Here is a 24,481-nt window from a genome sequence, read left to right as displayed (position 1 = left end):
TTAGCTCCACCAAGGAGCCCCGCTAGACTCCAGTGTTGGGTCGCCTCAGGCCAAACAACCAACAGAGAGGGAACCCGGCCCCACCCATCAGCAGACAAGTGGATTAAAGTTTTACTGAGCTCTGCCCACCAGAGCAACAGTCACCTCTACCCACCACCAGTCCCTCCCATCAGGAAACTTCCACAACCCTCTTAGATAGTCTCATCCACCAGAGGGCACACAGCAGAAGCAAGAAGAACTACAATCCTGCAGCCTGTGGAACAAAAACCACATTCACAGAAAGATAGACAAGATGAAAAGGCAGAGGGCTACGTTCCAGATGAAGGAACAAGATAAAACCCCAGAAAAACAACTAAATGAAGTGGAGATAGGCAATCTTCCAGAAAAACAGTTCAGAATGATGACAGTGAAGATGATCCAGGACCTCAGAAAAAGAATGGAGGCAAAGATCGAGATGATGCAAGAAATGTTTAAAAAGGACCTAGAAGAATTAAAGAACAAACAAACAGAGATGAACAACACAATAACTGAAATGAAAACTACACTAGAAGGAATCAATAGCAGAATAACTGAGGCAGAAGAATGGATAAGTGACCTGGAAGACAGAATGGTGGAATTCACTGCTGTGGAACAGACTAAAGAAAAAAGAATGAAAAGTAATGAAGACAGCCTAAGAGACCTCTGGGACAACATTAAATGCAACAACATTCACATTATAGGGGTCCCAGAAGGAGAAGAGAGAGAGAAAGGACCCGAGAAAATATCTGAAGAGATCATAGTCGAAAACTTCCCTAACGTGGGAAAGGAAATAGCCACGCAAGTCCAGGAAGCACAGAGAGTCCCATACAGGTTAAACCCAAGGAGAAACACACCGAGACACATAGTAATCAAATTGGCAAATATTAAAGGCAAAGAAAAATTATTGAAAGCAGCTAGGGAAAAACGACAAATAACATACAAGAGAACTCCCATAAGGTTAACAGCTGACTTCTCAGCAGAAACTCTACAAGCCAGAAGGGTGTGGCATAATATACTTAAAGTGATGAAAGGGAGGAACCTACAGCCAAGGTTACTCTACCTGGCAAGGATCTCATTCAGATTTGATGGAGAAATCAAAAGCTTTACAGACAAGCAAAAGCTAAGAGAATTCAGCACCACCAAACCAGCTGTACAACAAATGCTAAAGGAACTTCTCTAAGTGGGAAACACAAGAGAAGAAAAGGACATACAAAAACAAACCCAAAACAATTAAGAAAGTGGTCACAGGAACATACATATCGATAATTACCCTAAACTTGAATGGATTAAATGCTCCAACCAAAAGACACAGGCTTGCTGAATGGATACAAAAACAAGACCCATATATATATGCTGTCTACAAGAGACCCACTTCAGATCTAGGGACACATACAGACTGAAAGTGAGGGGATGGAAAAAGATATTCCATGCAAATGGAAATCAAAAGAAAACTGGAGTAGCAATACTCATATCAGATAAAATAGACTTTAAAATAAAGACTGTTACAAGAGACAAGGAAGGACACTACATAATGATCAAGGGATCGATCCAAGAAGAAGATATAACAATTATAAGTATATAAATACCCAACATAGGAGCACCTCAATACACAAGGCAACTGCTAACAGCTCTAAAAGAGGAAATTGACAATAACACAATAATAGTGGGGGACTTTAACACCTCACTTACACCAATGGACAGATCATCCAAACAGAAAATTAATAAGGAAACACAAGCTTTAAATGACACAGTAGACCAGATAGATGTAATTGATATTTATAGGACATTCCATCCCAAAACAGCAAATTATACTTTCTTCTCAAGTGTGCATGGAACATTCTCTAGGATAGATCATATCTTGGGTCACAAATCAAGCCTCAGTAAATTTAAGAAAATTGAAATCATATCAAGCATCTTTTCTGACCACAACGCTATGAGATTAGAAATGAATTGCAGGGGAAAAAAACATAAAAAAACACAAACACATGGAGGCTAAACAATACGTTACTAAATAACCAAGAGATCACTGAAGAAATCAAAGAGGAAATCAAAAAATACCGAGACAAATGACAATGAAAACACGACAATCCAAAACCTATGGGATGCAGCAAAAGCAGTTCTAAGAGGGAAGTTGATAGCTATACAAGCCTACCTCAAGAAACAAGAAAAATCTCAAATAAACAATCTAAGCTTACACCTAAAGGAACTAGAGAAAGAAGAACAAACAAAACCCAAAGTTAGCAGAAAGAAAGAAATCATAAAGATCTGAGCAGAAATAAATGAAATAGAAACAAAACAATAACAAAGATCAATAAAACTAAAAGCTGGTTCTTTGAGTAGATGAACAAAATTGATAAACCATTAGCCAGACTCATCAAGCAACAGAGGGAGAGGACTCAAATCAATAAAGTTAGAAATGAAAAAGGAGAAGTTACAACAGACAGCACAGAAATACAAAGCATCCTAAGAGACTGCTACAAGCAACTCTATGCCAATAAAATGGACAACCTGGAAGAAATGGACAAATGCTTAGCAAGGTATAACCTTGCAAGACTGAACCAGGAAGAAATAGAAAATATGAAGAGACCAATCACAAGTAATGAAACTGAAACTGTGATTAAAAATCTTCCAACAAACAAAAGTCCAGTACCAGATGGCTTCACAGATGAATTCTATCAAACATTTAGAGAAGAGCTAACACCCATCCTTCTCAAACTCTTCCAAAAAATTGCAGAGGAAAGAACACTCCCAAACTCATTGTATGAGGCCACCAACACCCTGATGCCAAAATCAGACAAGGTTACTAAAAGAAAATTACAAACAAAAGAAAATTACAGACCAATATCACTGATGAATATAGATGCAAAAATCCTCAACAAAATACTAGCAAACAGAATCCAACAACACATTAAAAGGATCATACACCATGATCACGTGGGATTTATCCCAGGGATGCAAGGATTCTTCAATATACGCAAATCAATCAATGTGATACATCATATTAACAAATAGAAGAAGAAAAACCATATGATCATCTCAATAGATGCAGAAAAAGCTTTTGACAAAATTCAACACCCAGTTATGATAAAAGCTCTCCAGAAAGTGGGCATACAGGGAACCTACCTCAACATAATAAAGGCCATATATGACAAACCCACAGCAAACATCATTCTCAATGGTGAAAAACTGAAAGCATTTCCTCTAAGATCAGGAGCAAGACAAGGATGTCCACTCTCACCACCATTATTCAACATAGTTTTGGAAGTCCTAGTCATGGCAATCAGAGAAGCGAAAGAAATAAAAGGAATACAAATCGGAAAAGAAGAAGTAAAGCTGTCACTGTTTGCAGATGACATGATACCATACATAAAGAATCCTAAAGATGCCACCAGAAAACTATTAGAGCTAATCAATGAATTTGGTAAAGTAGCAGGATACAAAATTAATGCACAGAAATCTCTTGCATTCCTATACACTAATGAGGAAAAATCTGAAAAAGAAATTAAGGAAACACTCCCATTTACCACTGCAACAGAAAGAATAAAATACCAAGGAATAAACCTACCTAGGGAAACAAAAGACCTGTATGCAGAAAACGATAAGACACTGATGAAAGAAATTAAAGACAATACCAACAGATGGAGAGATATACCATGTTCTCGGCTTGGAAGAATCAACATTGTGAAAATGACTATACTACCCAAAGCAATCTACAGATTCAATGCAATCCTTATCAAATTACCAATGGCATTTTTTACAAAACTAGAACAGAAAATCTTAAAATTTGTATGGAGACACAAAAAACCCTGAATAGCCAAAGCAGTCTTGAGGGAAATAAATGGAGCTGGAGGAATCAGACTCCCTGACTTTAGACTACACTACAAAGCTACAGTAATCAAGAGAATATGGTACTGGCACAAAAACAGACATATAGATCAATGGAACAGGATAGAAAGCCCAGAGATAAACTCACGCACCTATGGTCAACTAATCTATGACAAAGGAGGCAAGGATACACAATGGAGAAAAGACAGTCTCTTCAGTAAGTGGTGATGGGAAAACTGGACAGCTGCATGTAAAAGAATGAAATTAGAACACTCCCTAACACCATACACAAAAATAAACTCAAAATGGATTAGAGACCTAAATGTAAGACTGGGCACTATAAAACTCTTAGAGGAAAACATAGGAGGAACACTCTTTGACATAAATCACAGCAAGATATTTTTTGATCTGTCTCCTAGAGTAATGGAAATAAAAACAAAAATGAACAAATGGGACCTAATGAAACTTCAAAGCTTTTGCACAGCAAAGGAAACCATAAACAAGACGAAAAGACAACCCTCAGAATGGGAGAAAATATTTGCCAATGAATCAATGGACAAAGGGTTAATCTCCAAAATATATAAACAGCTCATGCAGCTCAATAGTAAAAAAACAAACAACCCAATCCAAAATTGGGCAGAAGACCTAAATAGACATTTCTCCGAAGACGACATACAGATGGCCAAGAAACACATGAAAAGCTGCTCAACATCACTAATTATTAGAGAAATGAAAATCAAACCTACAATGAGGTACCACCTCACAGCAGTTAGAATGGGCTTCATCAGAACATCTACAAACAACAAATGCTGGAGAGCGTGTGGAGAAAAGGGAACCCTCTTGCACTATTGGTGGGAATGTAAGTTTGTACAGCCACTATGGAGAACAGTATGGTGGTTCCTTAAAAAACTAAAAATAGAATTATCATATGACCCAGCAATCCCACTACTGGGCCTATATCCAGAGAAAACCATAATTCAAAAAGACACATGCACCCCAATGTTCATTGCAGCACTGTTTACAATAGCCAGGTCATGGAAGTAACCTAAATGTCCACAGACAGACGAATGGATAAAGAAGATGTGGTACACATATACAATGGAATATTACTCAGCCATAAAAAGGAACTAAACTGGGTCATTTGTAGAGACGTGGATGCATCTAGAGACTGTCATACAGAGAGAAGTAAGTCAGAAAGAGAAAAACAAATATCGTATATTAATGCATATATGTGGAACCTAGAAAATGGTACAGCTGAACCGGTTTGCAGAGCAGAAATTGAGATACAGAAGTAGAGAAAACACATGGACACCAAGGGGGGAAAGCGGCGGGGGTGGGGGGGGTGGGGGGATGAACTGGGCGATTGGCATTGACATGTATACACTGATGTGCATAAAATGGATGACTAATAAGAACCTGCTGTATAAAAAAATAAACTAAATTAAATTTTAAAAAAAGAAAGTATAGCCTCTGGGGTTCCTGTTCTGAAAGTTATTTGCTAATGGAAAGAACTGTGTCAACATTAGTCTTGAAGCAATACCATGGCTGTAAGGTAATTTACAAGAAAGTGTATGTTCAAAGAGCAGGCACACCAGGTGTGCACGGGTTATCTCAGGATGGTTATAAGCAGGCTCTGGAACCCAAGGTCAGCACCATGCTGGTTCCTAATCCTGTATTAGATTCTTACTGCTGCTCTAACAAATTAGCACAAATGTACTGGCTTAAAACAAAGATAGATAGGTTCTCCTACACTTCTGGAGGTCAGCAGTCTGAACTGGGACTCACTGGGCTAAAATCAAAGTGTTGAAAGGGCTGTGTTCTTCAAGAGCTTCTCGGGGGAGAATCCATTTCCTTGTGTGTTCCAGCTTCTGGAGGAATCCTGCGCTCCTAAGCTCATGGCCCCGCTGCCTTCAAGGCCAGCAATTGTATCATGCTGACCTCTGCTTCCTTCATCACATCTCCTTCTCTGACTCTAAGTCTCCCGCCTCCCTCTTTCACTTATGGACCCCTGTGATTATATTGGGTCCATCGAGATAATCTACAATAGTCTTCCTATTTTAAAGTCATTTTAATAATGACCTTAATTCCCTTTGTTATCGACCAGGGTTTTTGGACTCCTTAGTCAGTAGAAATTGATCAGAGGCCAGACAAGAAATTCAGGCAAGGCTTTATTGGGACCCCTGCTACAGCAGGGGGCAGCAAGAAGAAGTATCATGTTCCCTTGCTAGCTCACTCCCCGAGCAGGAACAAGCTGGTTCCTTACGTGGGGGTGAAGGTAGGGATGTGTCTGGGGCTCGGGCCGGGGGGGTGGCTAGGTGGTCTGCCCACCCCTTTGGCGGTATTGTGCACAGGAGGCATGCACAGTACCCTGGTTTTGCTCCCAACTCCCTGCTTTTGCTCCCAGCTCTTCAGAGGTGCCAGTTGAGCTTGTTTGGTCTTTTTGTCCAGAATTTGCCCCAACTGCACATTCATGAAGTTATTTTTAGACCCTTATAGTTTCTTTGTATTTTGTTGCTCAAGGAGACGTTTGTCCAGGTTCAAGCGTTGCAGCACTGCACAAAGGGTCCCAGGTCCCAGCCTGTCTCACCTTTACCATGTAACTTAGCATATTCACAGATTCCAGAGATTAGGATATGGACGTCTTGGAGGTGGGGGAATTATTCTACTCCTTCATATGGCATACAAGGCTCTCTACCATGCAGACCAAAACTGTCTTTCTGGCTTCATCCCCCACCAAATGCTGTGTATTAGTGATATATGGCTGTATAACAAGTCACCCTAAAGCTTAATGGCTTAAAACAACAACACTTATTATCTCACAGTTTCTATGGGTGAGGAATCCAGGGACAGGTTACCTGGGTCCTCTAGCTCATGGTCTTTCATGAGGCTACAATCAAGATATCGGCTGGGGCTGCTTACATCTCAAAGCTCAACTGAGGAAGGATCCGCTTTCAAGCTCATTCTCGTGACCCTTGGCAGGATTCTTTCCTCCCTGGCTGTGGGATAGAAGCTGCTCTCAGTTCTTCACTGCACCAGCCCCTCCATAAGGCAGCTTACAGCATGGCAGCTGCTTCCTCAGAGCAAAAAGCAAGAAGAGCCGGAGAGGCTGCAAGCAAGACGGAGCCAGTCTACTGCAACCTCATCCCATCACTTTTGCTGTATTACATTTATTAGAGGCAAGGCCAGCCCACACGCTAGAGAAGGGGATTAATTACATAAGAGCATGAATGCCAGGAGGTGGGAACATGGGTCGATGTTAGAAGCTGTCTAGCACACCCCAATACGTATCCTGTGTTCTCACCTATGAAACCACCAAATTAGTCCAAGAAAGAAAAAAAATGCTTTTTTTTTATCACCCATGCTATATATTTGTTCATTAATTCACTCGTTCAAAAAGTATTCATTTGATAATGCCACTTGCAGCAACATGGATGGACCTAGAGATTATCATACTAAATGAAGTCAGACAGAGAGAGACAAATACCATAAGATACTCACATGTGGAATCTAAAATATGACACAAATGAACTGATTTACAACACAGAAACAGACTCACAGACATAGAAAACAAACTATGGTTACCAAAGGGGAAAGGGGGTGGGGGAGGGATAAATTAGGATTTGGGGATTAGCAGATACAAACTACTATATATAAAATAGATAAACAACAAGGTCCTACTGTATAGCACAGGGAACTATATTCAATATCCTGTAGTAAACAAAATGGAAAAGAATATGAAAAAGAATATATAACTGAATCACTCTGCTGTACACCAGAAACTAAAAAATGAAATGAAATAAATGAAATGAAATGAAAAAATAAATAAATAATTTTTAAAGTATTCATTTGATTCCTACCGTGAGCTGGGTAGTGTCTCAAGTACCTGGGACAAAGCAGTGAACAAAATAGATTAAGCTCCTGCCCCTTTGGAGCAGACATGCTAGTGGGGAAGGAGACATACAGTAAGTGAACTACACGTAGAGTATGACAGAGGGTGAGGCGCTAGAGCAGGTAAGGGGCACGGTGGGTGTCAGGGGGGTGAGGCTGTCTCATATGTAATGGTCTGGAAGGCTTCTCTAAAAGCTGACCTTTGAGCAGAGACATGAAAGAAGTGAGGGAGCCACCATGAGAGTATTTGGAGTAAGGATTTCCCAGGCAGAGAGGACAGCAAGAGCAAAGGTGGCTGATGGGTTCAAGGAACAAGAAGTGCTGCTGGAACAGAGTGAACAAAGGAGAAAGTGGGTGGAGGTGAAGTCCAGAAGGAAACCAGATGCCAGATCTTACAGGGCCTGGAGGTCGTTAAAAGGAATTTGAATTTTTTTTTTGCTTTTTCATCATATGGTATATTTTTTCAATTTTTATCGGAGTATAAGTTGATTTACAATGTTGCGTTACTCTAAGCTGGGAGTCACTGAGAATGGCCTCCTAAAAGGAGCTACTTAAAATGCGGTGGTTAGAAAACAAAGTAGCCCCCTCCTTCATAATCTCATTATTTCCAGTTCTCTGTGTGAGGGGGAGATATACTTTGCTTTATTATACAGCTACAATTCTAAAAACATCTTTAATATATACATATCACTTAATATAGTTCATTGAGCTCACGTTTTGCAATTACTTACTTTCAAAGATAATATCTGAAAGCCCAGGGTGTTTGAAACTGCTTTCATCCCCAGATAAGGAAAGAGAAATCAAACAAAACCATTTATGGCCCATTGCTTTCCCAACATCAAACAACTTCAAAGAGCCTAGGCCGGAACCCAGGTCATGTCAATTTAATTCATTGCATAAAGCCAGACCTCACCTGGCTGATGCTCACCTGAGAGCCAAGAGGGCTTATTGTAAAGCAAGTGCCTCAGACTGTGAGGTGGTGCCTTAGGAATCCCCCAAACCTCAATGAAGTGGTTGCCGATAAACAGCCAAGAGGCGGTCTGGGTGTGCAAAGGCTTAGGAGAAGGTCTCCGTTAAATTCGCACATTAGCCAGCCTGCCAGGATTTTAGTAAAGGACACTTGGTCATCGCTGCCTTCACCGCATATTAAGCCCTGAGTGTCTCCTATGACTGTGCGGCCTACATGTGACCTTCAGGCACCTTGGAGGCTCTATAGTAGGTAAACTTAGATAAGCAAATGGAAATTAGTTTTATCTTGGAGAGTGCAGTCAGCATAAGTGGTTAGGAGTGTCTGGAGGATGGGGGAGGAGAGCAGACTGTTTTACAAAGAGAAGCATATATAAGAAAGAGTAGAGAAATACTCTACTTGCAAACACTGGGACTTGTGAACGGGAGATGTGGACAGGAGACAGTGGGATGACCCGGGTCACCCTCCAACTCCTGACCCTTCTCTGGGCTATGACTGGGACCAGCACCCAGACCCGAAGCTCATGCTGTGAGTAGAGCATTTTTTTCCAAGGTCAGGGAAGCAGTTACCCTGGGGATAGGCAGAAACCTCAGACACTGAAGTCTGCTCATGAGACAGTGCCTGAAAACAGTGATCACTCTAGGAGTTCCAAAGCGGGCGAGTCAGGGTGTGAGTGTGTGTGGTTCATCTTTCCTGACTTAACAGCATGAGTTCTTTGAGAGGCGAGTCTATGCATTTTACCTTAAGAGAAATTGAAATATCATTGCAGGAATGATGGTTGATGATACAGAGAAAGATCTTCAGTGGCTGTTCTGACCAGGTACCACTATTAGTGAGAATGTTGGGTACTTGCTGAGGATAGGTCATATCCCAAATCTTTCATATTTTTCATGTAAGAGGGAGAAAAAAATGGATGCAAGGAAATCAGTGACTTCTAGGAACATGCTAGAAATAGCATGAAATGTCTGTGAGCCATAGTGCTCGATGTTACTAAGTGAAAAATCACTTTCTTAAAGGTAAGGGTTATTTGGGAAGATGTAGGGACTAATTGGCCTTCAAAGAAAAAGCCCAGTGTTTTCTCCATTGCTCTTTAATAATCAGCCCAAAGGGAGCATCCCTGAGGATACCAAGGCTAATCCTGTCTTCTCCTAAGAGACACAGGAAACATGTTTCTGAGAAGAGGGAATGAGGATGAGGGGTTTGGTAAACGGCTTTGTCCCTTGCAGCTGTTCCCTTAGCAGAGCAGCCCTTGGTTAATGGCATCCAAGTGCTCATGGAGAGCTCCGTGGTCAACTCTGCCTTCCCAAACCCCAGCATCCTGATTGCCATGAACCTGGCCGGAGCCTACAACTTGGAGGCCCAGAAGAACCTGACTTTCAAGCTCATGGACAGTGACACAGCTGGTGAGAAGCCAGGGCCCCTCTGCCCGCTCCCTGAATCTCCATCCCCAGGGCCCACCTCCATGTCCCCCCACCCCAGTGCTACCTGTGATGGTACCTGAATCACCCAAACACCTTTCCCTGCATACCTGGAAGGACTCATGTGTGAAGTCAGGGCATTCACACAGGAGGGCAGCAAAGCAGAAAGAGCTCTAGATTAAATGTAAAAGAGCGGATTTCCAGGTCTGGCTCTGCCACTTACTAATTCTGTGACCTTGAACTAGTCACAGATCCCCATCAACCACACGGTCGTCATTTGCGAAATGCAAATAATTCTAATAACAATAACACTAATAGCAATAACAACAATAACAATAATAATAAAATCTCTGTTCTGCCTACCTCACAGGAGTTGCCTTGAGGTTCAAATTAGATAAACTTGAGTAAAGTTAAAATTATCTTGTAACTATACATTTTTTTTATATATGAATTTGTATGGGTATTCTTGCTGCTTTTCTAAACAGATACCAGAAATTCATGATGGGGTTGTCAAGTCACATAGAGGCCACTAGATTAATGGCCTATTTAATGTTTTTCCATACTTCTTCAATGTTTTTCCATACTTCTTTCCTTGAGAAAGATCAAAAAACTAATCACATTATTTAAAAAATCGAAATGATCTGGAAAGAAGCAGAGAGCTCAGCCTGGCCTCTGGTGCTCTCCCCTGAGAACGCCTTTGTTTAACTATATTGTTCTCTCTTCTACAGACCTTACCATTGGTCAGCTTGCCCTCACCATTATGGCCCTCACCTCCTCCTGCCATGACCCTGGGAACAAAGTATCGATTCTACAGAGACAAATGGAGAACTGGGCACCTTCCAGTAAGACCTCATCAGAAGGGAGGGGGAAGTGAGGCAAATGGCCTTTCCTGAGAATTTTAAATCTATAAAGAAAAAGGAAGGGAGAGTGGAAGTTTAGGCAAGAGACACAAAGTACCTCTGATGATCCCACAAGTGAGATCTCCACTTCCAATCCAATGAACCAGAAAAGACCGCTATCCCAGGGAAACAGTTCTATGCCATCATTGAAGACAGCAGCATCCCTCTTATTCTGTTCTCATGCCAGATGACAGTCTTATTCTGAGACACATGGAAGTTATCTCTTGCCATATGGTATCTTTCCTTTTGGACAGGTGTTCTAGCAATGTCTCTTTAAAAGGTTTGGCTTTTCCTTTTTCACAAATATCTTCTTTACGGTGAATGTTAGTCTTATGAAGGCCCTCTATCCCTTTCCAAGGCCTCAATACCGATGCTTCATCCTTCTATGGGCCCAGTCTGGCGATCTTGGCGCTGTGCCAGAAACACCCGGCAACGACCCTACCCATAGCAGCCCGCTTTGCCAAGAGCCTGCTGGCCAATTCCTCTCCCTTCAACGTGGGTGAGTAGGTTACCACTTTCACACAGTGCCCTGAGCTGGGAACATCAAGGTCACTGAAGGGTAGAGCTGGAGGGAAAGTGGGAGGGGGGGAGCTTTCCATGGAAGAGGAGCTGAGGACCATGAAAATGTCTGTAGATGAGAGATACTTGGCAAATATTTGTTGGACATGTGAATTAAGGTATAAATGAAAGAGAGAAAATAAAACAGAAACCAGGACAATACTTGCCATGTCTGACAGTTACAGACAAATCAGAATCTCCACTGAGAACAATAAATATGTCACCCAAGTCAGGAGTTGCTCCCAGACGAGTGATTAAATTATTAAATCAGTGTCTGGACTCAGTCCCACCCTGAACCTCCTCTTTAGTCGCTGCTGATGCTTTCACACTCTATTCTTCTCGATGCTTCTCCTTACTACATCCAAATATTCTCTTTTTCTTTTTGGCTGTGTTGGGTCTTTGTTGCTGTTTGAGGGCTTTCTCTAGTTGTGGTGAGTGGGGTTGGAGCATGGGCTCTAGGTGCATGGACTTTGGTAGTTGCAGCACGCGGGCTTCAGTAGTTGTGGCTCGTGGGCTCTAGAGCACAGGCTCAGTAGTTGTGGTGCACGGGCTTCGTTGCTCCGCGGCACGTGGGGTCTTCCCGGACCAGGGCTTGAACCCATGTTCCCTGCGTTGGCAGGCGGATTCTTAACCACTGCCCCACCAGGGAAGTCCCCAAATATTCTCTTTATACTAAACAGCTACCCTCTGAACACTAAACCCATAATGCTCCCCTTCAAGGATGCACTGGAACCATCTTATTCCTTCATCCTGCAAGCACGTGGCTGCTTGTGAATGGAAGCTCTATCCTCTACCACACCATGTCCTTCTTCTGCACATAACGATCCCTTCTCTGTATGATGCCCTCTGTGGGGGCCACTGTTATGTCCCTCATTGGTGGTCATCTTTTCTCCTCTACCACTGTCTAAGCAACAGGATTATCTCAGGTTTTCACCCCTTATACGTGCCGCAGCAGCAACCTCTCTCTTTTCAGGCTTTATCAGACCAGCACACAGGTAGGTATTTACTCAAGTACCCTCCCCACGGGTCAAACACACACTGGCCTCTGTTTCCCATCTGGGACCTCATGCATTGCTGGGGCCTCTCTGCCAGTTCAGGAAATTGGGGCTTCCTTGCCAACATTTTCATCCTTAATGAGGTGATGAAATTTTGGGTGGAGATTAGGGTGGGGAGGGAAAGATCGATGAAAAAAATGCCATCTGGCAAGTCTTTGATTTCTTCTGGTCTCGTCATGCCAGAGTTTTTGCCCATTCAGTTCGCACATAATAAGAATGAAATAATGAAAAAAGCCCTTGTGCTGGGTACTATGGGAGATGAAAATCCCCGCCCTCCCCCCATCTGAGAACTCACAGGGCACAGTTAACAGCAGACGGTGCTGAGACTGCAAAACAGGTACAAACAACAAATGCTAAAGCAATCCCGAAAAGAGACTACACTTGTTGTAGTGTAGTCTCTCTTCTGGATTGACAGAGAGGACTTCAGTGAGAGGTGGTGATGGCTGGACCTTCACCAACTGCTGACATCTTGAAAGATAAACATTGGGACAAGAGAAGTGGGATTGAAAATGTTGCTAGTCGACTTTCATTCAAAGCATGAGCTGTGGAGTCATACACATCTGCATTCAGGTGTGTGGCCTTGGGCAGTTACCTAGCCTCTCTGAGCCTCCATTTCCTCATCCCCTAAATGGGGATAATTATGGGTCCTATTTCACAGATTGTCCTGAAGGGTAAAGGAGATAATGAACCTGAACACAATAAGCACACAACTGTTAGCTGTTCATATTGTGGTGGTGGTGGTTGTCTTATCCCGTGCTGTGATTCTCAGACACAGGAGCAGTGGTGACCTTGGCTCTGACCTGTATGTACAACAAGATCCCCATAGGTTCAGAGGAAGGTTACAGAGCCCTGTTCAGTCAGGTGCTAAAGAACACTGTGGAGAATATCAGCATGAGGATCCTAGACGATGGCATCATCGGAAACATCTACAGCACTGGCCTTGCCATGCAGGTAAATGCGTCATTGATGCCCTTCGCTGGGTCCATGTCCCTAAGCCTGGATTGTAGGACCAAGAGACCAGGCTTCTGGTAGTATCTCTGTGGAGGACCAGCTACTGTGACTACAGGTAGATTCCTTACGGCACCTGTGCCTCAGTTTCTCTACTGGTGAAATACAGGTACGTGTTAATTCATCCCTACCTCACAGGTAAAGTATAAAATCAAATATGCATGAACTCTTTTCCCTTCCATGGAAATAAATAAATAAATAGATCCAAGAAATGTATTGGTTTATTATGAATAATGATCAGTTTGTTCATAATAATTATAGACAGTTGAAAGTTTGGTGTATTAGAAAATAACGATATTCAAGGAGGTCCTCAAAAAATATTGAATCTTCTGATTCCATGCTGCCAGTCAAGTGTTCTTCTATCAGATCTTTACCTTGATCCAAGAAAAGGTGGGATTGTATTCAAAATGATTAATGAAAGTAATCTAAAACTGCCTGGACATCTAATCTTTGTCAAGGTCTTTTACTATCTCAGTCTCAGTTCAACCTCACAAAGATCCCTAATATATGTCAGCGCCAGATGTGTCTGGTCATCAAATCTATGCTCAGTCCTAGGCTTCTCTAGTATAGAGTCTCAGGCTTGGACTCTATAAGATGCTGCTTGATATAGCTCCAAATACAACCACACACACACACACACACACACACACACACACACACACACACACACACCCCTCCCCTTCTGTTGATTAGGGCAACACTTTCCACCGGAAAACACACCAATAATCATGGGGAGAGAGAACCAACTAGAATCAAAAATTAAAGGGTCATCTGTGGCCAAATCCTGTAGTCCAAACTAAGAAATTTATGCTCCAGAGTCTCAAAATGCCCCATGGGATTAATAGAAAAACTACATCATGACCTTCCCAACTTGGAAATCCCAAGAAACAGAGAATCATAATATCATGCTTAGTGAATTAAATCAAGCAAAGAAAGATAAATGCTGCATGATATCACCGATATACAAACTTGTGGTTACCGAAGGGGAGAGGGAAGGCGGGAGGGACAAATTAGGGGTATGGGACTAACAGGTACAAACTACTATGTATAAAATAGATAAGCAACGAGGATATACTGTATAGCACAGAGAATTATAGCCATTATCTTGTAATAATCTATAATGGAGTATAATCTGCAAAAATACTGAATCACTATACCATATGCCTGAAACTAAAATAATATTGTAAATCAACTATACATCAATAAAAAATAAAGAAACAGAACCATGGAGTTACAATGCCCACCCTAAACCTAATTTAGCTCTGAACTAGTGCAGGGGGTTGGAGACTGGTCTGATATTCTATACATTAAAAATTAGTGACGTAATGTACAGCGTGGTGACTATTGTTAATAATACTGTATTATATATTTGAAAGTTACTAAGAGAGTAAATCTTAAAAGTTCTCATCACAATATAAAAAATGTGAAACTATGTGTGGTGATGAATGTTAACTAGACTTACTGTGATCATTTGACAATATATAGAAATATCAAATCATTTGTTACTACACCTGAAACAAATATAATGTTATATGTCAATTACATCTCAATTTTTAAAATATTTTTTAAAATTAAGATTAAAAAATGAGCAAAAGGCATAAATAGACTAGAAATTTGTTCACGTTAAACATAAGAGTAAATACAAAGTCCCCACTCCAATGTGCCGTAGGACCAACTAATGAAAATAAAGTCAGTTTCTACATCATGTCGTGGTCAATAAAATTTTGTCAGAGAGCAAAACACTGTTTGTTTTTATGGCTGAATCATACAAAAGCTTTCCCAGGCCTCAGGTCTAGAAAGCTTTGTGGGGGAACAAAGGAAGTCTTGAAGAAATCTAAGGCAAGTTTTATTCATGACTCACTTAAAATAACCTTGCTCACCTTAGAGCCAGACGGAGAAGTGTTTGCTTTTGCTAATTTGGTTTGTGAATTCTATTTGGGATTTTAGCACCTGCAGAGTACACGTGAAAAGCTGTACCTGGGAATTAAAGTTTTTCCTTGGAAAAAGGCAGGACCTCACCCATATCCAGATAGCAAAGGCCACGTGGATTACTTGTCAGTTAGGATACATAACCTCTCCCTACCCGCCTTATGCCAGAGTTTACCCAGGCAGTCCGAGGTCTGAAATCACCAGATATCTACTATATAAACTTTTTCTAATCTAAAATGTTCTGGTGTCAAAAACAAAGGGTTTCTAAGGCTGTAACAACTTGGGTTTGCCTCCCAGATTGGCCACAATATTGGCCAATATTGGGCAAATATTGAATTTCCTGGAATTTCATTTTCCCCATGATAGCAAAGGTATAAAAAGAGTCACAGGCGCAATGTGGCATTTAATAATTATTTGTGATCTCTCCCAGTGGAAGAGACCTGATATTTAGCTTCCTTTGCAGCCTTCACTCACCCTCTGCCAGCTGTCAGTGCCCTTCAAGTGACCTAGGCCACCCACATTGTTTCCCAGAGGCATTTCCTCCTCTTTCTTCCATAAATATTCCAACGCTTTCAAGGTTCCTCTGACAAGAACCTAACTTGGGGACATAAACTTCTTCATGCGAAGTTATTATTGACGTCTAACTGGCTAATGCATTACTCCTTTCTAAAGAGTTGGTGCTGTGATGTTTTATCCCAAGGGGATACATCTCACTTAGTGGGATTTGGGATATGAATATGGCAAGTGGACAAGATACAGATATGATTGCTGGGAAAGCCTGACTGATGCCCTTTAACCAAACTGCCCTGTAAAGGGGCCTCTGGGAAGAGCCATTGTCATGGTTACGGAGGTTAACAGAGCCTGTCAAAACTGCCTAGTTGCTCACAGTACTGCCTCTAGCTCACAGCCATTTCTGGTTCCCCTCCCTTCACCCATTTCCCATTCAAAGCTTCAAGTGAATGGGTCATCAGCAACCCCAGACCATTAACATGCTCTGGGGTTGCTAATGAGTGGATGAGTCAGCACAACCGTAAAGGCAGAGAGGTGCTAAGGACAGCTTCCGCAACACACCATTACAAAATGCTTTTGCACAGCATCCCATCTGAACCTCCAATGACTGCCCCAAAGGTAGGCAGGAGCTATGATTTCTATTTTACCCGTGAGACAGAAAACTCAGCAAAGTAGAGTGACTTGCTTGGTGTATTCATCAAGACTCATTTTGCAAACAACAGAAACCCAAATAATTTTTGCTTAAGAAAAAAAAATGGAGATTTACTATTTCACAGAAACTGGGGGATCCAGGGCTCAATTAGGTGATTTCAGGATTAATCAGAATAAAGGGCTCAAATCACATCAGGGATCACTGTTTCATCATCTCTCAGCCATGGTTTTTCTCACTGTCTCCTGCTGTATGGCTTCTTCAGAGTGGCTGAGAAAGATGGTCACCAGCACCTCCATGATTACTAACCCCAGCAAGGGGGAAGAAATGTTTCTCTCTCCCAATGTCTGTGTATCATGGAAGGACTCTGATTCGTGCATGTGTCCATCAATCACTGTCACCAAGAGGATAGTACTCTACGATTAGCCCAGCCCACGAGTCCATCCTTGTGGCCAGGATCGTGGAGCCTCTAGCTGACAGTACTGACATGATCAAAGAATGTGGGAAGAGTCCACCAAAGGGTGTGTAGAACAACAAAAAACAAGAGAAGTCTACTACCGTTAGATGGCCAGGTTGTCCTACAATAAAGCTTCCCCAGGAGCTTGCTTTGCCAGCTCTCATCCTCCTTCTACATGCAAGAACTGTTAGTAAATACTGCAGCCCTAATAGCACTCCCTGAAATTGAGTGTAGCTCAGATATTTATTGTGTGACTGCTACGTGACAGACATTGAACTAAGCAGTGGGGACACAGCCGTGAATAAGACAGATGTTGTCCTGAACCTCGTGCAGCTTCGGTTTTGGACTCTGGTTGATCACAAAGATTAGTGATCAAGTCTGTCCCTTATAAGGTTAATAAAGGCCAACTCTCAGCTATACCTAATCTGTCTCTCTCTCTCTACCCACCCCCCACCCCCACCCCGGCCCCAGGCTCTCTCCGTGACACCTGAACCACCTAAGAAGGAGTGGAACTGCCAGCAGACCACGGATTCTGTATTGGATGAGATTAAGGAGGGGAAATTCCACAACCCCATGTCCATTGCCCAAATCCTCCCTTCCCTAAAAGGCAAGACATACCTAGATGTGCCCCACGTGTCTTGCAGCCCTGGTAAGAACTCTTTAACATCTGTCTCTCCCTATAAAGTGGCAACTTATGCCAGGAATGATACGTGGACCAATTTTAAGTGGCATAAGGTCTTGTTATATACATGACTGCCATGTAGGCAGGGCCAGTTCCCAAGAGTTGTGTGTTAGCACACAGCCATGCTGTCCTGTCCTCAGAATTCTGCTCCCACATCCACTCCATTCAACACACATTTACTGAGCACCTACTATAGGTAAATCATTTTGTTGGATGCTTGTGGAGAGAGAAGATCCATGGTCCTAACAGTCAAGTAACATATGACATCATTCATTTATTTGACAAATGCACCAAACACTAGGCAATATCTTATCATATGTGCTCTTTACAGAGTCAGGAGATGGTATGTAGACAAAAACTACAATATTTGGAAGAATGAACTAAGTATTAAACAGAAATAGAAGCCATATACAGTGCAAAAGCAAAGAAAGTATATGACCAATCATTGAGTTTGGGAGCCTTAGGAGAAGAACAGAGTTGACGTTTCAGCCAAGACTTGGAGATATAAAAATGTGCTCACAGCACACCAAAGGGATGGGGTGGAAATCTGGCACGTTACCTTTTTATTTGAAATATCTTTATTTTATCCATTTACAAATATAATACAGAGATACTTAAAATTCAAGCATGGCAGAAATATACATCTAGAAAGTAGAGTCCTGCAAAAAAATTTATCACCCCAGTGTCTTTGGTATAGATTCCTCCAACTCTTCTTTCTAATCAAATACTAACATAAAGTATGATTCATCTTATGTTGCATGGACTTCCTGAGATAAGCAGAGATTAGTAAGCTCCTTGTCTATCTCAGTACAGAATCTATAGAGACCACAATTAAGCAACCTGACCACAATCATACCAAACATAGCCACATTCACTAACTCCTTAGGCTGCTTCCCAAAGATTTCCCAACTTGAACAAGGTGGCCATGGAGTCCTTCCTAGGATTCTGCACTAGGTGCCCAGGTATTTTGTTAAATGGTCTGAAACTTACTACCTTTGCTTCCAGATTCTTCGGGTTAGCAAAAAACCCCAAGAGAACAGTGAGCACCATGTAAAATACATGACTTAGGGCTCACAACCCTCCCTTCAGTTGACAAATCCTTTTAACAAAATAAACGTTCGTTATTAAGCTAGCTGTCAGTTCTTCAGCTACGATCAATTCTCTAGGATGGAAATGAGAGCTTCATAGGTCATACCAGTTCTTCAGAACAATCCACAAAGGACACAAAACCACTGTCATCTCTTGAAATGTGTTCTGGGATAAGCTGCCAATAACAGAGATTTTGTACCTATACTACAAACCCCATAATCTTTAACAAATTTGGCCTCTTTGCTCTTCCCAGGTCATGAGGTGCAACCAACTCTACCTAGCCATCCTAGCCGTGTTCCCACCTCAGCATCCAATATCACCGTCAAATACACCATAAATAACCAGCTGAGGGGTGTGGAGCTTCACTTCAATGAGACCATCAATGTTAGTGTAAAAGGAGGATCAGTGCTACTTGTTGTCCTAGAGGAAGCACAGCGCAAAAACCCCACATTCAAGTGAGTGTTACAAGTGACATTCACCATTCCTCCCAAGCCCAACCTGAATTCCCATTCTCTCTCTTCTTCCTTCATTTTCTTGCTTTTTTCCCTTCTGATCATGTAACAGATCTTTATTTAACAGCCCCCTGAGGAGCCTGCGATCTAGTAACCAGGCAAGGCTCTCATAAAAATTAAATCATTCAAGTCAATATAAGATGGAGTTTTTAAAACAGGAATTCAAAGGAGAGAGAGCACAGTGTGGATTAGAAGAGTCAAGGAAGGCTGGTGGCTTTGGACCACATTCAAAGAATAGGTACCATACAGGAAGATATGGAAGGATGGTATTCTAGGAAGAGGGGGATGGTGAGGACAAAGCATTCGACACAGGACTGAGCAAGGAATTTAGGGTCAATGAGTAGACCAGCTTGACTAGACAAGAGAATACAGGACTGAATTAAATGAATGATGTCTGGAAGGATACATTGGGTGATATTGTAGAAAGCCTGAAATACCAGGCTAAGGAATTCGAACGTCATGTTGCAGAGAAGCACTGAAACTTTTTGAGTAAGAAAAGTCATGTTGTAAAATGTTCATTGGTTTGGGGAATGAGTGACAAGGAGGAAAGCTAGGGCGTGACTACAGAAATGAAGCTGTAAACCGATGAGGACTTCATCTAGGAGAAATGTACTCATACCAAGGAAGATGCCCCAGGGCTCATGAGTGACTGCACGTGGGGGTCAAGAGCAAGACGCTTCAAAAGTATTGGTAGGACTGTCAGGAAGAAAGAATGTCCTTCAGAGAAAAACCTAATTCCTTTAGATGATTAATTGTTGGCATTCAAAACAGAAACATTAGGAAGCTTTTGGAGGTATAAAGGAAGTCCTAGAAAAAGAGGTCAGGACAAGAAAAAGAGATTGGGTAGTCATCTGATAGAGTTGATGACTGAAGTTAGGGACAGTGTAGTAGGTGGCAGATACAATGCTTCCAAAAAACCATGAGACAGATATAATTGTTCCCATTTTACAGACAGAACCACGTAGGCCCAAAATGGTTAAGTAATATTCTGAAGATCACATAACATGCAAACTATAGGAATTGAGATCTGAACACAGATTTGACTGACTCTTATGTTCTTTCTACTACCCAGTTGGGAAAGGGAAAAATATAGAAATAAATCACAAAGGAGAACATTAAACTTTGGGGAATGTTTATGGTTTGCAAAACGAGGGAACAGTAGACAAATATGGAGAAGCCTAAGCTATAGGAGGAGGAGGGGGAAGATGCCAGGTCATGGAAAGGAAAAGAGGAGATACTTTCAAAGGAAAAATGGCCCAATCCAAATTCTGCAGAGAGCTGTCCAGGAGAAAGACTGACAAAGGCCAAGGAATGGACGAGTGACGTGGGATCTATTCTCCAGGGTTAGGATAAGTACACGTGTCTGCTGCCCACAGACCAGCTCCATCACTTCCCTAACTTCTGTAGAACAGGTCAAGATAAAGATCGCATTTCGAGAATACTTAATTTTCCAACAACCTGCTGAATGTACTTTACTTCTTCTCTAAGCTTAGCTTTAATTTTACCTGATTTAACTTTTCCTAACTATAAATGTAATAAATACACATAGGAGAAATTCTGAGGGGAGGAAGCATAAAGAAGAAAACAAAACATGTATAGTCTATCTGTAATATAATCACTGTTGATATTTTTTATAATTTTATAGGTATTTTCTCCATGCATATTACAAATAGTTGTGATCCATAATTAACGAGATAGATATTTCTGATACAATGTGTATCCCACATTTTCACTTAATATTATTGCATAAGCATTTTCCCATTTCACTGAAAAATACTGAAAAATATGATTTTCATAACTGCAAAAGAGTCAATCTTGGATATTCATTCCATCTCTCACCTAATTTTTTTGCCCATTGTTGGACATTTACATTTTAAAAATCTGCTTATTGATAGGTTTTTTAAAAATCTGTTCATCTTATTTTTATTTATTTCCAAGTGAAGTAATTTTATGTTCATTAGTCATTTGCATTTTCTCTTTGAAACATGATTTTTTCTGATCTTTAAAGCATTTAGAAGGTCTCTGTCCCTTCATCTTAACTTCTTATTGCCTGACTTAAAGTGAGGTATTAATCGTATATGATTTTATTCTTACAGATTTGAAACCACAATGACATCCTGGGGACTTATGGTCTCTTCTATTAACAATATCGCTGAAAATGTTAATCACAAGACGTATTGGCAGTTCCTGAGCGGCAAAACACCTTTAAATGAAGGTGAGAGAAGAAAAGGAATGTGGGCATTTTCTCCATCGTTTGAAGGCTAATTCTTTCATTTCCATATTTAATTTATTCATTTATTTAATCGATAAATAATTGTGAGACTCTATGTGTATACAATAATTGTACATATAGCTGTTACATACGTATGTACATACACAGATATATTATGAATATATATACAGTGTTGACAGATAGATAGATGGATAGATAGAACAGATGGGTAGCTCTCTAAAATAGCTTTTGAAAAAATCAAGAATCCTAACTCCACCCCGAGTCAGTGGGAAAATATCCAGTGAACAAGAAAAGTGGATTGACCAAACGTAGTAAGAGCTAAAGAAGGAAAAAGCAGATGTGAGAAAGATTTTTTTTTTTTTAAGTGTGTGATCTAAGAAGATGGCCAATTTGGGGTTAAAAAATTAAACACGTATGTGTAAAGCAAAAGAACAGTGAATTCATAGCCAGTGGGAAATAAATGAGAGGGATAAGATAACATCTGTTAATGTAGTAATGTTATCTTATTTCATACATCAACTCTAGGCATTAGTGACTCTTTTTACAACAAAAAAAAAAACTAAGTCTCACAAACAAAAAAGGGACTTGCCCAAGGCATACATGTAGTATGTGATAGAGCAGATAATCAAGACCACAGCTTCACTCAAAATCCATTCTTCGCCTTCTTTTGTTGTAGTGTTGTTAAAAATCGCAAGAAGAATGTTTGTGTGGGGAAAGTGGGAAGAATAAAACTCAGACTTCAGCAAAACCTTAACAATCTTTAAAATGTTTGCACAAATACTAAAACATCCTGCAACTTAAAAAGAGTACTGGTCTATGGTTTTGTCGAAGGATGATGTTACCTAGTTAACCTGATGTTCATTGTCACCCTTCTTTGTCAAGATGCTTCATTATCCAAGATTACAATGAGAGAGACGTTTTTCCTAGAGCCTACCATGGATTTGACAAAAAAATCTGGCCAGTCAGAATTTGTGGAATTGCAGCGCAGCATTTAAGAAAGATCTTAGAGTCACATAAATGTCTCTGTCTCTTTTTTTTTTTTTTTCCCCCACACCATCCAGCTTGCAGGATCTTAGTTCCCTGACCAGGGATCAAACCTGGGCCCGGCAGTAAAAGCGCTGAGTCCTAACCACTGCACCACCAGGGAATTCCTGAAACCCCTTATTTTCTAGCTACACTAGGCAAATAATGAATCTTCTCTGAGGCACAGTGCCCACAGCTATAATATGGAAAGAGCAGTAACCATTTCTTAGGTTATTGTGAGGATTAGAAATAATGTGTTTGAAATGAGTAAATTCAGTGCCTTTTGCATGCTATTTGTTCAAACATGCTAATCACTATCGTTATTAATTCTCTTACCACCTTCATCTCAAGAATTGCCCTGGGAACTTAGATCAGTCTAATTCTCATGTCTGCCAGTTACTTTTCTACTCTGGGGAAAAGCAAGTCCTCTGAGATCCAGAACGATCTGGGCCTGGAATTGTCATGCTTTCTGATGCCTCGCTACTTCAGAGCGAATCATCGATTACGTCATCATCTGGGCTTCCTGCCCAGAAAGACGAGAATTCTCAACCCACCGCCCTTCCTCACTTCTTACAAAATCTTCTAAAAGGAACATGAGTTCCCACCTTGAATGCTCTAAATTTGGCTTACATAAGCCCTTTTAATAGTAATTACTTTCTCGCATACTTATTATGTGTCAGATGCTGTATGAGGCATTTGGCAATCATTATTTCTAATCCTGAAAATAATTCTTCAGCATAAATACTAGTAGTACAATAGTGTATATGAGGGAAGGAGGCTGGCACAATCTAAGGGGCTTGGCCAAAGACGTGCTCCACATGGCAACTGAGAGCCTGGAAACAAGGACCCCTGAATCTCAGTTCCATGCTCCCTTCACACTAATCAACTCTACGGCGATTTTGTCTCTCTAACCAATTTAATGGGCTGGTCCTGTGGGAGGGTGGCGTGGTTATGGGCACCGTGGGCACCTCGTGTTATTCTCTGCTTGTTTCCAGGGGTTGCTGACTACATACCCTTCAACTGCGAGCACATCACAGCCAACTTCACACGGTACTAAGGAGGAGAAGGACTGAGCTTCTATCAAACGTCCCCAGAGGACGGCTGGAATTTTTTTTTCACCTCATTTCAAATCTGTGCAAAAAAGTCGGTATTTACAATGCTACCATAGTCCTGGTTAAAACATGGAAACCACAATGTAAAATAAATGACGCAAACTTCACTGGAGTTTCAACATCTGTGACCCATGAAAGCAAAAGTCCGGCTTCTCAAGACAATGACCCCCAGTCATCATTTAAACCTAGGGTGAGGGGGAAAAGGGGGCGTCTGGCTGATATTCTGGAAGGTCATTCTGACCTTTTTGATTAATTAACCAACACACTCTTTTATTCTATAAAGGAAATGATGTATCTTTAAAACTTCTATTTTTATTTCTTATACCAAGTACTCCTTTTCAAATCACCTAGTGTAAACATATATATGTACACACACATTCATCCATACATAAAGTGACCAAAATTATTTCATATGAAGCTTCCCAGATGGTTCGGAACTAGGTAAATCGTGTTATCAATATATCACAAACTTCCATTTCCAATATTTGTTCTGCGTAAATCACATTTCAAATATATTTTATATAATTTATCTATGTATTTAATATATTAATATGAACATAATGTGTATTTAATATTAATATAAAATTAACATATGTTTTATATATTAAATGTAGATATATAACTGTGTCCCATAAATAATACATATAAT

General features: G+C 40.9%; 1 protein-coding gene across 1 annotated transcript; it reads left to right on the top strand.

Moving 5' to 3' along the window:
• Nucleotides 1-9,108: 9,108 nt before the first annotated feature.
• CBLIF (cobalamin binding intrinsic factor) lies at nucleotides 9,109-23,938 on the top strand. The gene is made up of 9 exons (XM_029209093.1): nucleotides 9,109-9,226; nucleotides 9,925-10,101; nucleotides 10,845-10,958; nucleotides 11,374-11,514; nucleotides 13,398-13,579; nucleotides 17,653-17,830; nucleotides 19,206-19,407; nucleotides 21,561-21,679; nucleotides 23,716-23,938. Exons 1-9 carry the CDS (start codon nucleotides 9,127-9,129, stop codon nucleotides 23,775-23,777), a joined length of 1,275 nt encoding a protein of 424 aa, XP_029064926.1. The 5' UTR covers nucleotides 9,109-9,126; the 3' UTR covers nucleotides 23,778-23,938.
• Nucleotides 23,939-24,481: the final 543 nt, after the last annotated feature.

This window comes from Monodon monoceros, unplaced genomic scaffold (genome assembly GCF_005190385.1).
Source record: "Monodon monoceros isolate NGI ecotype Baffin Bay Population unplaced genomic scaffold, NGI_Narwhal_1 Super_Scaffold_7, whole genome shotgun sequence".
In the NCBI taxonomy this organism is placed as follows: domain Eukaryota; kingdom Metazoa; phylum Chordata; class Mammalia; order Artiodactyla; family Monodontidae; genus Monodon; species Monodon monoceros.
This window is presented reverse-complemented; position numbering and strand designations above follow the sequence as displayed.